This window comes from Polyodon spathula, chromosome 24 (genome assembly GCF_017654505.1).
Source record: "Polyodon spathula isolate WHYD16114869_AA chromosome 24, ASM1765450v1, whole genome shotgun sequence".
NCBI lineage: Eukaryota > Metazoa > Chordata > Actinopteri > Acipenseriformes > Polyodontidae > Polyodon > Polyodon spathula.
This window is the reverse complement of record NC_054557.1, coordinates 12564244-12581905: the sequence shown is the minus strand read 5'-3', so window position 1 is coordinate 12581905 and position 17662 is coordinate 12564244. Positions and strand designations below refer to the sequence as shown.

The 17662-nt window shown below is 36.2% G+C and overlaps 1 protein-coding gene across 5 annotated transcripts in view; it reads right to left on the bottom strand.

Moving 5' to 3' along the window:
• Window positions 1-6177, bottom strand: part of LOC121298898 (aryl hydrocarbon receptor nuclear translocator 2) — a 38157-nt gene extending 31980 nt beyond the window's left edge. For 3 of the 5 annotated variants that reach the window (XM_041226193.1, XM_041226197.1, XM_041226198.1), the window contains exons 1-2: window positions 5876-6176; window positions 3069-3183 (exon numbers count right to left, since the gene is read on the bottom strand). In XM_041226193.1, the coding sequence (XP_041082127.1) occupies window positions 3069-3183; window positions 5876-5906 (146 nt within the window). In that variant the 5' untranslated portion in view covers window positions 5907-6176. Of the gene's footprint in view, window positions 1-3068; window positions 3184-5727; window positions 5773-5875 lie in introns of all 5 variants that reach the window. The other 2 variants (XM_041226196.1, XM_041226194.1) reach the window with 2 other exon arrangements.
• Between the last annotated feature and the right edge of the window lie 11485 nt (window positions 6178-17662).

Below are 17662 nucleotides of genomic sequence, written 5' to 3'. Positions count from 1 at the left end.
TGTCTTATTAAACTTATAGTAAAACCAGGAATTGACTATCCGATGGGAGTCTTAATTACATCCCTGGTGTGGTTAAGACAATCACAATGACTGCTTGGTATGAGGTGGTGAGCATAATGCTCTACCAAAGTGAGGGGAGGGGGGAAGGAGAGACTCATCCATTACCCTGGCTTTTTTTTTTTTTTTTTTTTTTTTTTTTTTTTTTTTTTAACTACTATACAAAACTAGAATACAAAAATAAAACCTTCCAAGACACCAAGTATCATGTCATTTCTCCAACTAATCCATCTTTTTTTTTTTTTTTTTTTTTTTTTTTTTTTTTTTACCTATGTGTTCTGTACCCAATTATCCAATTAAAATTTGCCTTAATGCTAGAACATACACATGTTATCAAGCTACTGAACCCTGGCTGTTTGGACTCAGCCAGTAAATCTCCACCTGGACTTGGCAAGCTCTGCAGCACGAGGAGGTATGAACTAAACCAAGCCACTTGCCCTCCATGGGGACCTCCAGACATAACCAGGATTCAAACATGCAAATCACTGATCATGTCACTCACTCTGCACTCATGTTGTTGTGCCTCTACTGGGGACCACGGCACACAGATGATATTATTTCTGGAACTTTGTATGCAAGCCAAAGATACTTGAAATAGCACTGTGCATGAATATGCATTTAGCACCTTACATAAATATGCATTTAGCAATGTGCATGAATATGCATGTAGCACTGTATACGAATATGCATGTAGCACTGTGCATGAAAGTGAATTTAGCAATGTGCATGAATATGCATTTAGCACTGTGCATGAATATGCATTTAGCACTAGTGTCCTGCACATCCTGCAACACCAGCTGGACTTAAAAGCTCAATACTTCAATACTTAATTCTCAGGATTTCGCAGTTGTTGTAACATCTCAACTGGATTCAATTTTAGTGTTGCAGAGTCGATTTGTAATGATTTGAAGAAACTTGACAGTTGTGCGTCAGGTTAATCTTTTCGTAAAATAAAATCTAACCATGACAGCCACCTGTAAAATTGGACATTACATTCTTATGAACAACTGCACAGTATGGGTAGCGGTACATCAACATTGCAAGTTTTTATTTATTTTTTTTTAAACTAGCTTATAGTGTGCACATTTATAACTGGGACTGGAGATGTATGCACTATATATCTGAATAAAAAATAAAAAGAATACAGAAACAGAAGTTCCTTTATTTAAAGTTTAATGGTATGCTGTAACTGGACCCTCTGTAGCCCACATGTCAGTGCACGTTTGATTTTTACTTCACTTAATATTCATAACACAGAATCCCAAAGCAGAAGTCTTCATTTAAAGCAAGTTTATATTTAAGGTTATAAATCAGGTCATACATGACAGTGAGCTACACAGCAGTGTTTTCTTTGATGATTTTCTTCGTTGTTTTAAGGTCAGCAGAAGTATGATTTTTCCTAACATGGTTAATCTACTATTCATTTTAACTACAAGGCCAGACTGGAAGACAAAAAGAAAAAAATAGCCAGACAGTCACCCACCCGTCAACATCTTTTATATATATAAAAAAAGCTTAAATAAAAAGTAAAAGAATGGAAATGATGTCAAGCAGAGATGCTTGACTGAGCTCTCCACAGCAAGCAGGTAATGACACTCAAGTGAAGGTCAATGGTGTGGACTGGGCTCACTTGCATTTCCAGTTAAAACCATTACAGAAACAGCTTCTTGAATCGGTGCTGGTTGCTAATCGGACAGCTTTAGTTGTTTCAGTCGGAACGCTAAAAGAGTGGAGAGCTTGATCATAAAAATCGGTCTGTGCAGCTCTAATATCAAGTGCGATAATGAAATACACTTCACTGACTGTAATGAGCACACTGAGTGAGTGAATTGACTGTTTCGGGTTGCTGTCGGCTGCATATTGTTTCTAATGCGTTAGCTGGTCAGTGAATGAACTAAATAACTACGCAGTGGTGTTCGTCATGCACAGGGGTCAGTATAACATGAACAGCAGTGGGAGGCTGTCATCCTATGGTTTTGTGAGAAAGCTTTTGTAACATATCGATTCTGACATCTGCGTCCTCCTGTTAATGTCAAAGCAAAGACAGGGAGCCACGCCTGTGAGGAGCTTCTACAGGATTAAATATGTTTCAGGTTATAGATATTCTTTCATTCAGAGGAGCGCAGTCTATATACAGTAGTGTGTATCATTCCCTCAATGAACAGCACTTCATGCTGCCCTTGTGTATAATGTTATTATTATTATTATACATTTTAGCACTAGTATGTCATTTCTGAGCCTAACAAACATACATATTCTGAATGGCTGCTTTAATATGACTGATTGTTCTACTAAACACAATTTGTATTTTCTATCAAAATAAAGTTTTTTCATCTATTGGATTTACAGATATATAATACTAGGAAAAGAACACACTGTAAATTCAATTGAAAACAATACTATGCAAAAACATTTCATAGGAAAACATTTTCACAGGCGAACTGATTAAATTAAAACACCCGATCGTGATTTCTGCCTGCCGCGCCTGTGTGCGTCGTGTTGTTTGGGTTAAAATTACCGGGTGGCAGACCCCTTCCTCCTGCACACATTAATTACCTGCATTAACAAGCTGGAGCGAGAATGATATTCTACGGACCGACAGTGGGCGATTCATCGGTAATACTGTATTTCTATTTTGTACAAATGCTCTAGGGTGAACCGAAAGATTGTTTTGTTTTTTTAGATTGTTGCTGGCTTCAACCAAACATTAACTACTGTATATTACTGTGTTAATGGCCCATTCCACATTGCATATGTTACAGCAACATTAAGGACATTATATCACTCTAAGAGCTTTTAACATTTTTATCAACACAAGGTTCCTTTAGGAAGCTTTTGGCTGATAACTTTATAAAAATATATGTTACACCAAGTTTTCACACTACATTACCATGCAGGGGGGTGTGCTCCAAACTGTAACCCATACAGCGTGGAATAGATCTAATATTTTCTTTTCAAGGCCTTTAGCTGGAAAATGAAGGAACAGAAAGGAGCCTGTGTCAAGCCCTTACCCTCCTGAGCGGCGTTTCCCTGCTCGGCCCGGCATGGACCCTGCCATCCTCACCTGCCCTGCTCCCACTGGTGCTCCTGGTAGCGCCACGGGGCCCGGAATATCAGAAGCCATCTCTGTATCGTGAACCAGACACAAAAGCAATTACTGAATTACACAAACTTCAGGAAAAGACTTCTGTTTACACCACAGATAACCAATTCTCAGTCTTAAACATCCCTTGAACTGTTGCACTGGTATCCAGTTGCAGTACTGATATTACAGACCACATTTTATTTTCTCAAGAGGTCCAGTTTATTATTATTTTATACAGTCAGGATCTGTCGGTTACCAGTCTTGAGCAAGGCGCCTTTGATCTGTATTTTTTAATAAACCAGCCAACACAGACTGAAGTGCACTTCTATTTGCATTCAGCTCAGAAAATGTCATCTGTGATCTGTTTACCTTGTGCTCCATGAATCAGTCTCTGCTACCTGCCTTGCATATTAATCATTTTATTTGCAGCACAATTACTGATGGATGTCGAGCACACAGGAACCATTTTACAGAAAGATGCTTGGATTATTCAGGAGTAAGGCTGTATTTGTTCACAGTTATCACAGATTTCACGCTATCTGTGAAATGTGTCATATAACAACTGCTGAGAAAAATGATCAGTTTTGAATCAGCCCTTCCTCTTTTTTCCACAAACTGTACCCACATTATGGCTGCAGTTGTTACAGCCACAAGCATCTTCTTTATTATATGTTTTATTTTATTTTTCTGTTAGACTTGTAAGCTTTGAGCATTAAAGTTTAAAACATAATCGAATTGATTAAGCTTCAGCCTACACTACTGAGCAATTGTTTTTTAACCAGGCATAAATAATGTGTTTAATTGATTGGGGCTGATCAATTTGTATTAATTAAATTATTTATATTTTCAGTTAATAGGTGCCTACCATTATGCAGACACATCACTGACTGAATCTGCTAACCATTCTGCAATACAACAAAAGGGGCCTAAGAGATGCTCAAGCATGTTCTTCAGCAGCTTTCAACCCACGAACAGGAGTGCTTCACTTGCCATTCGCTCTGCATTGGCAAGCACACTAAACAAATCTGTATGCAACAAAGGTATCAAATTATGCACACCTCTTCCAGAAAAGTCCTGAATTCTCCAGCAATATTCAGGCATTTTTTTTTTTTTTTTTTTTTGGTTTTAAAAACTGTTCCTAATGGTTTCACTGAATATGAACTGAATATGAATGAACTTGCACTAATCCAGGATTCCATTCTCAGACTTACTAATAATAAAAAAGCAGCATGTATATATTAATATAAATATATGTTTGCCATATTATTGTATTCTGTGTATCTATAAACTGTTTCTTTTTTTGTATTATTGGGATACAGATTACATTTCTGAAAATAATGCGCTCAACATGTTAACACCACTCCATAGATACCATTGTGTGCTCAAATAATTTTGTTTTATACCACCCACTCACATTGAAATTATACTGCATAATGATTAGAATAAATAAAGAACACTGGCACCATACAAATAGGTAGGAATAACAGCTGGTTACACCCAGTATCACAGCTTACACATACAGGCATCATTACACATTTCCATGGAAATCACACTTCTGCAGTATTCTGTAGACAGAAGGATCAGGTATACAATACAGGACAGTTAAACATTATTTCACGCAGCTACTGACACTTATAATACTGTGCTTTATTATACATTGTGCTTCTACACACCAGGGTATTTTACTCCATTTAACAAAAAGAAACATAACGATATAATGTACACTAGCACACACACACACACACATTATATATATATATATATATATATATATATATATATATATATATATATATATATATATATATATATATATATATATATATATATATATATATATATATATATATATATATATATATATATATAGATAGATAGATAGATAGATAGATAGATAGATAGATAGATAGATACACACACACACAGCGTAACAAACTGAATTATTGGGATAGTAGATAATGGGGTTTCACTCCAATAGTCTCCCGTTTTGAGTTTCAACCTGGAACTAAATATTTTTTTTACGCCTGCATTGTTCACTATAGTGCACACAAGACACTGTAAACAGGCTTGCTCTCAAGTCTCTGCCATCTGTGCAGCGTTACTACATTATACAGATTAAAACAAATGAGACTGGAGGATTAAAAAACTGCTAATTTAGGAGTGCTTGTTGCATAATCTACGCGTTACTAATACACTGTGTATGTTTACCGTGTCAGAATTTCTGTTCTTGGAATCAACAGGCTTAAAGCAACAGACAAACAATGCGTAACATTCTATCCATGCACGCTTAACTGACACTTACTAAAATTCCACATGCACAATCTAGGTACAATTTCTACTTTTGTTGCTCAAAATACAATTTAAATATAATACAAATAAAACGAGGACCAGGAGACACGTAGGCTACACTACTCAGTAATGTATGCACGCACTCGTAAATCTGCATCTCCAATTAACTTTCGTCTCTGCATACAGTTGCCAAAAAAAAAAAAAAAAAAGCAAAAATAAATAAATCCCAACACATTTATTTTTTAATTGAGAAACTACAATAGAAATTAAAGTGCAATGCGTTTAACAAACCTTACCCTATTCGGCAGCACACACTGCATACACACAATGCTTGGGATGCTCTGATTGACAGACGTCAGGAAACGAGTTTATTCTGTTTTCACAATTAAACAAACTTGTAAGACATATTTACCTGAAGAGTAGTAAAATAATGTTAGTACTCACCCGAAGGATTCACAGCTGCGGGAGTTGCCATGTCGTCAGATTGGAAAAAAAATAACACGAAGAAAGAAAATGACGCACAATACCGACGCCTGGGCACAAGCCGAGATGTGTTTTGGCACACAAGCACTGTAACGCCGCTGAGAAACAATATGAAAGCGTCAACAAACAAACAAAAAAAAAAAAGCAAATCCGCACAATCCTTTAAAGAAACAATGAAATGTAAATAATTTAAGCTGCTATTCTGTGACAAATTCAGTACCTTTCAGAGGAAGAAATGCAAGATGTCTGAACGGGTAACACCGCGAGACTTCAGCTGAATTAATTAATGTAAAGTTTACTGTGAAAACAAATCTATTTTGGTAACGCGTGTAAAAAGTTAAACGTAGGAAGATGGAGATGTAGGCTGTAATTTTTTATTTTATTTTTTATCATTATTGTTTTTTTTTTTTTTTGATAAACCTCTACATAAAGATCAAGACCGCTGTGTTATACCCGCTCTGAAACGATTTCTAAATAGTCATATTCGGTAGTTTTGCAACACCACGGCAAATGTGACACGAAACAGAATTAATCTATGGTAACTGTGTGCATTAAACATTTGAAAAAAAAAAAAATAATAATAATAAAACAAAATTCATCATATTTGACGTATGTGTTTATAAAATCGAACATTAAATCTAGTATCTAGTCTCAAATGTTTTTTTTTTTTTTTTTTTAAATAATAAATACTATGCATAGGCCTGGTACTGTTGTTTGTAAAGGTTTAGTTTTGTTTTTTTGTTTTTTTTTTTTTTTTTTTTTTTGGGGGGGGGGGGGGTTGATAACAAATTGTTAAATGTGTATTTAAAAAATTAACTTTCATCCGGGCAAACTTTATTGAACTTTATTGTTTTTCAAAAAAATTGGGAAAAACTCAAAGCAACACCAAAACATTGGTATGCATTTTAATAAAACACACACATCTCGGGTGGCAGGAAGACAGTCTAATAATGACTTCGATAAGCTACAGGAGGAGAAAACTAGCGAAAGCCTAAAAGATTACACCATATTAGCACATGCAGTCTCAATGGCCCTGAGTAATTTTGGTTAAGTATCCCTTTGAGTCTTCATGTCCGCTGCCGCTTGTATTATTTTAAGTCTGTTAGTAGGATTCAATATAGGACAGTAGTGCTTAAATGAAAAGCTTCATCAGGTTTTGTTTCTTGCATTAGGGAAACACTGAACTAATTAAAATTTCACCCAAATAAGTATTAATATACAGTACATGTCTGTGGTGATATACTGTAAATGTAGCAGAAGGCAATGTGTTCAACTAAGTAACTCATTTAACCTTCAGTTGCACCCTAGCTAGTAATGTGTTTGTCTTTCTGTATGAAGTTGCAAAGCGTGGTAGACAGCCACTGAAGGAGATCCAGAGTGGTGTTTCTGAGTGAAGCTTGCTCTTGGTGACCAATGTAAAGTAGCAGAAATCAATGAGGCACAGTACCTGCATTATAGCCTATCTTTAAATGTGTTAGTTAGTGTTTTCCTTTTGTTATTCTTGTTTAATTACCAAAGTCAGTGTTTTGAAAGGTATTTATGCCAGATAGACTCACTGAAATGCAACATCTAATTTCCACAAATGCCTTGCTGTCATTTAGTTGAGTTTAGACCAGTGAAGACTTATTTAGAATTAGATTAGGCTGGAGAGATTGAATTTATCCAGACCACATATTAAGTAAATATCATGAGTATAGCAGATTCCTGTTAAGTGGTTAGGTTGTAAATGATGCATACGGTAAAAGGTCTAATTAAAATGTGTGAACAAATAGGAAAGGCATTCATCTCTATAGCCGGATTTGAACTGATTATAAAAAAATATAGTTCACTGTAACGAAATAAAAGTCTGCAGGGTCTAGGGACTGGGAATAATGTTTTTATTAATTTTTTTTTTTATTGTAGGATACAGTTAATTTCTTACAATACACTGTAACTGGTAGTACATAAACAGTTCTTTAATTCCAGGGTTACCCTGACATATTTTACGTGTATTTCTTGAAGAAGGCCTTACAGACGGGACTCGGGCTAATTAACATTCACTGCAGACTTTAAGGATTTGCAAATTTTTGCAACACAGCCGTGCACCCAGGTGCAGAACAGGGGGTTGGGTTACATAAGCTGATGAAGAGCTCTTGAGGGTACAAGTAAGATGATTGTATATTAAGCATGCAGCATAAGAATTAAAAATACAGAGAACTGGTTAATAGCAACAACATAAGAAGAAAAAAAAAGATCTGCACAAACGGCAACCCAAAAATATGCTGATGAATAAAATCATAAGGAAATAGAGTGTATAACAGAATGCATGCATGGTGTTTTATTTTGCATTTAAAGGATGGCTACACAGCAACATATGAAAGAAAAAAACACAACAAGTTAAACCACTGAAGTGCTAGAACTCAATCAGCTTTGTTTTCTATCTGTGATGTAGTTTGTGTGTGGTCATTATGCAATCACAGTCTACTAGTCCCAGTTTCACATTGGTCCAGCTCAGTCTGGTTTTAATTTGTTTCAATATTTCCAATTGGAAACCACTGGGACATACTAACGAAGGCTTACATCCAGTGCAAAGTTGCCACATTAATACAACTTTCTGTAATCATGCCTCCTTAATATTGTCCTTTTACTGCCCAATGAAATTTAACTTCATGCTTCATATCCCTAAAATGTGGATTGTCCAACCAAATATCCAGCCTGTAGTTCCTTTAAAAAAAAAAAAAACACCCACCCTGTCTCCTTGTATTGTGTAGAGATATTATTGTAGCTTTGTGGTAGTCAAGTAGATTATAGGAGATTACAGACCGTTTTTGCATCTACTGTCATATTTTGAAAAGTGTCTGAGTAATCAACCTTTAAGCACCCCTCCTCCCCTGTTCCCTTTGCTTTATAAGTATAACTTTACCTTGCTTTATAAGTATAACTTTACCAGCTACATTAAAATTTACAGAAATGATTTCATTCACAAGTTGTATAACCACCCCCTACCACCCCATGCACAGCCCGGGTTATTTGTAATATACAGAATAAAAAAGTAACTAGTTTGCTAAAACCATCTCCTCGCAAACAAATCTTTAATGCCTGCACATGGTTTGTTACTAATCCAAATTCCTGATGCCCATATAGCATTATATACAGAATGCACTTTAAATAATTGTGTTTACCAAGTTTTAATTAGATGTCTTATGTTACTGTACTGCAGAAGTTCTCAATAATTCTTAAAAGGCTTTTTCTCTGTCCCTGGAAGGGGAGCCTGAGTAATCAGTAATCCTATTCTAACCTCTCAAATGTCATATTTAATCAATAGAAATCCATTCACTTTTGCTGCAGATGTATATATTTGACAATAAAAAGAAACTTGAGCAACCGGTATTTATTTTAATTTTCATTTTAGTGCCTATGGCCATTCATTTCCTCTTGAAACCTTAGATTTAAAAAGTGTAGGTTGACTGTTTCAAGCAGTGCTGTAATGCACATTAGAATGTTACATTGATGTAACACAAGTTAGCTGGACTGCTGTCATTCCACAGTTTGGTTGTACATTTCCCCAATATGTTGGGAGATTCTTAATGCTCTTTTCACTGAACTTTTACTGTTATTAAAACATTTTAGGGGGTTCTCAAATAAATCTGTCCCGTGCCCATCCCCATCCCCACCCCCATCAGCTCTGCTTACAACACATTTAAATGAAGTATGTGTAAACCTTTCAAATTTCACTAGAACATGTCAATACAGTAAGTAATTCATAATAGAGTTTAATTGAATAAGGACATTAATTGGGAAATCATTCTATGGTTTTTTATGCATTTTGGAAACTTTGGTGTTCTGTTTGTATTGTCGGTTTAATCAGCTCGACTATGGTCATCAAACAAACAATTGCCAATAAATAAGACTAATTACTTTATCTGTTTCTCCTATTGCAGATCGACCCCCTTCCCCTCCACTGTTTCCAGCTGGAATCAATCCAGGAGAGAATGTCCGGGCAGCCTTCCTGTCTCATTGGCACCCTTCTGCTGCCAAGGGTGAGACGAGTGCCCGGGTCAACCATATTCGATAAAAATTTCTATATACTGTAGTTGGGTAGCAACCCCTAAAAAATCCTTCATTTAATTGTAAGCGTTCTGATAAATGTTTTATTTTTCTAATGGAAATGCCTGGTTTTGTGGTGTGTGACTTATATACAGTAGTAAAGCTAGATTAGTTTATTGTAAATCTATAGTAATTCCATTAGGAATTTTTTTTTTTTTAAATCATACTAAATCATTTATGTTTTACTGCACAGTATACGCTACGCTATATAGAACGGTAACCATATCTGCCCAGTTTTTCAAATGCAAGGCAACTAGTATGTCAAATAAAATGTAAAGGTTGATTAGATAAGAGTGAGCCAAGCCTGTCTACTGCTTTGAGACAGATGGCCACAGGCAGCAACATCTTGTTATAGGCAGTCAAGGGCATAGACAACTGGTTTTCATCCTTTTCAATCTGATTCCTTGTCAGATTAAAACATGTTATGATTCCAAAAACTGACTGAGACACAGAACACAACATAACACATAATATGGTTATCCTGTTCCAGGTCACCCTACCTCTAACCCTGCCTCATTTCTCTTGCCTTCAATTTATTAAGGGCTCTAGTGACTGGTTGAAGATGTGAAGCATCTAGCTCCTCTTACTCATCAGCTATTGAGAATGAGTGTTTATGGAGAAACCTGAATATATATTTTCGCAGATCTGTGCTCTCCAGTACATTCTTTGTCGGTGTATGTTGTTTCTATACTGTTTAGGGGCATTATTTTAATTTTCAGAAATCAGTTTTTGCACATGGTGGTTCGAATATTTAGCAGAACAAATTTAAGACGAATAATCCACTTCAGGTTTCTTTAAAAGTTATTACTAACCTTTACGAAGATGCAGCAAAGCAGTCAAATAAGGCAATGATGGACTTCCTTAAACTTCAGTTTCTAAATAGGAGTGCAAATACATTGTAACTGAACAAATCCAAAAAAGTAAGTTACATTGCAGGGCTGATGATGATGTGTGTGTTGATATTAAAACTTGAAATGCTCATATATCCAAAATATGCTTTTGCAGTTAAATGTGTTTTACTCTGCGATGAGGGATATTAACCGTTACAAAGTTGCATATTTTCATTGTCTTATTCTATAATAAAAGAGTTACACTACTAAAAATATTATCTGGCAGTAAACAGCTGTGTTTAAAATTGATTACAAAAAGAAAAAGGTTTATCTGACAAATAATATGGTTTTTCCCCATGCATTGGGTTTAAATGTTTTGTTTAAGGAAATGCGATAATAAATATTTATATTTATTCCAGCCAGCAAAGGCTAAATAACAAGTTAATTGAAATTAATGAATGGCTTGACTAAAGCTCTCAAAAAGGAAATTGGATATTGATTAGGGGTAGTTATCTTACAGTGTTTGGCGATTGTAGTGCATACTATATTCAAAATAGTATTTTTCAATGTTATACAACCAAGAACCAGCCCATCAACAATTTTCTTTTAGACAGCTCTGTTAACAGGTGTATGTGTGTGTTGATGGTCAATCGGGTTAAACTATTAAGATATTAACATAGCTAATAATTTCTATTGGCTTTTTCAGAATACATAACATGCTATTAGTTTTAATAGAATGCAGCTGGACCACAGGGATCTACCCAAGCCCCATACAGAAGTGTAACAACTGCAAAATCTGACATGCCAGGCTGTCAGGCAGTGCTTCACACACTTCAAAAGAGAATCCCAGCACAAGCCCGTGCTGCCTGTCTACATGGATCGTCAGAACAGTCATCGTGAGGCAGACACTGGGGTTCCAGCTACCAGGAGCTACTCCACTGCGTTTGACACCACTCCCTTGAGAAGAAAGGAGACCTATTAATATGTGACTGATCTGGAAATTCCGCCCCCATTATTCCATGAGGGGAGCCCAGAGGAATGCTTACTTAGCAGACACAGCGAGATACCATGCAGAGGTTCAGCAGGCAGCCAGCGATCATTGCAGCCAGATAGGATAGAAGCCTGATACAGGGCTAGCTGCAGTCAGAGATACACAGAGGCAGCGCTGAATAGTGCTGAATGGAGCCCTCCAGCTGGCATGTGGGGTTTGGGGGAACTGAGACTTTGGCTAAGCTGAGAAGGCATTGCAGTAAGTGGCTATGTGATAATGCAGCAGCAGGCTCTGTTGTCTGAAGCTTACCTTGGGAACAGTAATAGTCTCAACAGAACAGGATGTGAAGACAGAAAGGCAGGTTATCTTTTTTTCTTTTTTTTTTCTTTTTACCTTTCCTAGCAGCAGAATGCAGAATGACTTTATCTTGCTGACCTGCAAACTGAGAAAAATGGAATAGAAGCTGGATTTAAGTAGGTGTTTCTTTCATCTGTTTTGTGTTGCAGGGGTTCCGAGATGCCTGCTGGTCCTGTATGGAATTAATACCAAATAGGTTGTTTGTTTGTTTTTGTTTTTTTTCATTTTCGATGTCACTGTAGAATTTCAGCTCTGTCTTGTGATGTCTTGTCTTTAAATTGTGAAGTGGTTCAGTAATATGGCTTGTGTGCAGGTTTTCAAACACAGTAAGGTTTTTTTTTTTTTTTTGTATTTCTTAAGTCATTTTTTCAAAAAGGCTTTAAAGAGTCTCGCAGGCATATTTTGAAACCTGTGTAAAAGTCGTGCTGAGTAATGTAATGTGAATTAGCATAAGCAACAATTTGCTGGTGAGGATGAGAAGGGATGCAGTTGCCTAGCATGTGAGAATTAGAGGAGATCCCCTAACTATGCTCCAGCTTTACTAGTGTTAAACTCTACTTGCATTAAGGTAATTAATTGAGTCTTTTAAGAATCTTGCCTGTATATTGTCAAACCATTAATTCAGTAACTGCACAAATACAGTACATGTGAATAAAAGTGTATTTGTTGATTTATGTTGTTTTAAATGTATTGACAGGAGATTTCAGTCTGGTGTAGAAAGAATATCACATTCCCGTTTCATAAGCTAATTGAATTATATGCGATGGTTCCCATTGCGGTCTGGTATAACACTGGAGATGTGCTGTAAGTTTAAAATGGTGCAGGCTGGATGCTGGAATGGTTTCCAGCATCCGAAGTTAATGATACAGGACTTTTGGACCTTTTTGGTTGATATGCTCTTCACCAAACCTAACAGAAATAAACACAAGTGTCCTTCTATTTTCTGTGAATTGGAGTTATTACTAATCAGCAAGTCTAACCAGATTTGAAGGTAAACTGGGGCAGTTAAAGTGTGAAGTTGCTGAAAGCGTGAATGGAAGGCTAATAGTACATATGGAACTCAAGAGGATGGGAGGCACAGTGTGCCATAATCACCCTTTAATTAGTTTAAAAGGAGCATTATCATTCAACCAGCTGCAAACAGTTTGGAGTCTTAAGCCTTCCTTTCTAAGCTACCTGGGTGAGACACTTATTGAAATACCTGTAGACCAGCAGAGAGTAAATATTACATAAATAAATACATATTGCACGTGAATTATTGATCCAAATGTTATCATACATTAAAGTTATTCTGATTTATATTAATGGAAAATAACATTTCTTTTATTTGTGTCTTAAAAAAAAAAAAAAAAAGAATAGCTGTTTTGTCCCAGCTGACCTAATTTTTCTGTCAATGTTTCTGTTTAATGTTATCGCTGTAACTTACCGAAAGTAAGACACTTTGCAGAATAAATAATCATTGTGAAATTCCTAAAAGGGTTTGAATTGGATTAGATGTGCTAGATCATTTTTTACCACCATTGAGTTTTTTTTTATTTCTCCTGACAGAGGTTTCCTGTATTTTTTAAACAGGCCGGAGCACTGTATAAAACCACTGGTGACCTTGAAGAAAATAGCATTGGTGACCTTTAGCCCTGATTAGACAGGGTTATAATAAATGACATCTTCTCATTTGGGTGGAGACCCCCAGATAAATCCTGTTGGTGTTGGTAATAAATCTCCTGTGGCAGGAAAGAGGTTAATGGATTTCTCTCAGAAGGTAGTGATTTACATGCAGTAATTAATTGCATATTCAATAACAACAGTTGCCATTTGGACAGTAGGACTTTCTATAGCCAGCTCTACCTTATACTTGCCAGTAAGGTATTGATACTCATTTTCCAAAAGCTTCTTGTCATTTTCCATCAAATTCAACATATTTAATGCATGTCAACCCCATAGCCCTTCCCCCTTTTACCTATCTTGTGATATTTTATTGTCAGATAGCAAAATAACAAGCTTAGACAGCGCCCATAAATCAGTTTGTTCTATTTGCTCTAGAAAGACACCCCAAAATATCTGTGAATAATAATGGGTGTTGATGTCACTTTGCTGCTATGCATCTCTGAACAGCTGCTCCTGCGAAGGACGAGTCAGTCTCTCTCTCTCTCTCTCTCTCTCTCTCTCTCTCTCTCTCTCTCTCTCTCTCTCTCTCTCTCTCTCTCTCTCTCTCTCTCTCTCTCTCTCTCTCATTTGTTGCAGCAGTTTCTAAGGGTGTCAAAAGTTAAAAGATGAAAGAGAATGAACTGTTCCATAAATATCGAACATGGTTGAATTATATAGGTAGGATGTGTTTACTTGTTTATGATCCCTTGCTGGGCATGTATATATGTCACACTTCACAATCTGTGCATATATCTGGTGAACCGCTTGTCCAGTGTCATGAAACTTGGTATTAACGATATTTAGGATGCTGTATTGAGAGTATCAGATTCTGTTTCATAGGAGGCATAAGAATCACAATGGGTCCCCTTAATATATTTTATTTTATGGAATGAATATTGCTGTTGAATGCATTGGTAATTATTCTTAACCTTAACCCTAAAAGCGTAAAGCATAGGGAGATCACATGCAAGCAGAGTTGATCACAGATTTGCATGGTAAAGCATTGTAAAATAACATGGTTTACACTGGTAAACACAAGGTACTGCATGTTAAAAGCATTGTACATTTTATAAGGGAGCCTCTTAAATGTTATAGTGGTTTCAGCCATTCCAGCTTTACTACAGGTTGAAGCTAAATCACTCTGTAGCTTATGAGCTCTAATACCTAAGGGCATATGTGGTGACCTTTGACAAACACAATAGAAATAGTCTCCCCTCCAATACAAACAGGAGACACGTCACTTGTGAAATCACGTGTTTTTCTCTTTTATTGATGCGTTAGCCTGCCCATTGTGTTTTCCAACTCTTCAAGTTCATATTGAATTACATACCACTTTGTAATTTTCCATTTGGAACTGTAACATGAAATACTGTACTACTATTATGAATTGTGTGCTATAATTGTGTAATTTCTTTGATTGCATGGTGTGCGATAAAATATCAAAATTATGTTCTTATAATTTTGTTTTTCTAATGATGTCTCTATCCTAAAATTCTTGGTGATAGAACACTTTTGACCATAGCTGTATGTAACTGAGATGAGTGCATTTTTCAGGCTGGTGTTAGTTACACCCCTCACTGTAATCACTGCAGCCTAAAAATGCTGGTGCACTCAGAGGACTGTGCATCAGAAATCTCAAGATATGACACTGCACTGACAGTAAATATGGGATCTGGACACAGTACACAGAAGGGTTGCATACAATGGCAGGGGGAGATAATAGACCACACTGTAGGCTAGTACATTTAGTTATATGCAAATCCTCAGAGTTATTATTCTAGACATCTACGCTTGCGACATTTATATACTCTGTACCATACTGTGTTGTGATGGTTATATTAAAAAGTTTTACAGAGTCTAAAATAAACCCCAAATGCTTATGATCTGCAGATATTAAAAAAAGAGCTGTTGAGTTAGATTATGTTAAATTAAATCACTCTGAAATAGAAAATCAATAGTGTTAGTCATCATTTTTGACACAGTGCATCACAATATGTGAGGTCAGCGCACTTGGCTACAATGCTTCATTTTAACAACATTCTTGTGACTCCCAAGACATTAAGGAATCCCTTACAGGAGCTATGAGTACACCAGAGAACTCCAGTAAACAGAGTTTGACCTGCAAAGTCGCATCTACTTGTGCTGAAGTGGGCAAACCTAACCTTCGAACTGTAATTAGGAGTTGTCTTAGCAGGGTAAAAATTACATTTATGGGCCTGGAGCTGTTTTTTATCAAAAATAGCCCACATCAGGCTAGGAGCAGCAGCTCCTCAGCACTCTTTAATTTGTTTTGTGCTCTGCAGGGGCTGTGTGTTTTTAATTGATGAGCTCTCTCTCCAGACAGCTTCCCATGCAAGTTTCAAACAGACTCAGTTTAAAGTCAGCATTCCTCTATTTATTCATAACTTGCAGTTTGACATATCATTTAATTGATCTACCCAATAAAACATCTAACAGTGCTTGTGAATATGGTTTATTTCTGTCTGTAAAAATATATAAAACACCAATCCTGTTTAAATTATTTAATTGACATGAGTATACTCTCGTACAAATTTAAACTATTTTATTTATTGTGTGAGAGCATGAAGAAGGTGGGCGTTTGATAACTTGAGGGGCTGTACTGTGCTTTTGAATATCATAATTTCAATTTCCCGAGTGGTAACACAAAAAAATTGTGTGTAAAGCATAAACAACTGACAATCTACAGGTTATTTTATTACTTCAGCAAAATTTAGAGATTAAAAAAAAGGCTTTTCTCAACAGTCTCCCCTTGGTGAAGACAAGAGTAAAGAGTAAAATCCCAGATTGCTTACTTCTGAAAATCCATTTATCTGTAATGGCAGATTAGGGTCCATCCTGAGAATGTGGGTTAAAGCTTCTCATTCACTTTAGTCCTGAAATTGAATATACAGTACATTTACAGTATCATGTATATTATATTCTAGGATTCCCCTTCACTAATGATCATCAGCAAGAATCAACAGATAATCTCTGTTATTCATTTTCAGTCACATGGAGTTTCCACAGCCATACTTCTTGGCTGGAAGTTTTACTGGAAACAATGTAATCCAAAAAGAATCCATCATTTTAATTAGCACTCCATAGAAGAATAATTAGCATACATTATTGAATTCCTTTTTGGCGGTCATGCATTCAGCTAAATAGCAGTGAGAAATATAGCTCTTGGAATCATGAGCAACATCTGAGTACCTCTGGAACAACAGAGTGTAACCATCAACCTGCCCCCTTGCCGCACTGACCCTAGCAGAGCAAAGAAATCCAGCGGCAAGACAAAACCCATAGAACAAAGTAAATCAAAACAAGAAGGTTGCATTCTTCACTCTTAACCAAACCAAGTTCCTATTTAACTTTGAATACCATTTTCATACATTTCAGTCATTATAGCAGAAGTTATTTTAACTGACTCATTGTGTGACCCTGAGCAAGTCACTTGTGCTCCGTCTTTCAGGTGAGACATTGTTGTAAGTGACTCTGCAGCTGATGCATAGTTCACACACCCTAGTCTCGTATCTTGCAAAGCACATTGTGATGGTGGTCCACTATGAAAGGCTCTATATAAAGATTATTATTTACTGTGTTATATCAAATTTTCCATGCTTTTACAAAGCTTTACAACACTTTACTATGAGTTTACCACAGTATGCAGTGCCTAATGATCACTGGTGAAAATGATTAGTTTAAAGTTCTAAAATACAGTTTCCTAAAACTGTGTAGGCCAGGTTTTCTATTTTTTTTTTTTTTTTTTTTACTTATATTCACTTTCCATGCACAAAGCTGGAATGAAAGGAGAGCATGGGAAAGGTTAAACATGGTGCATTT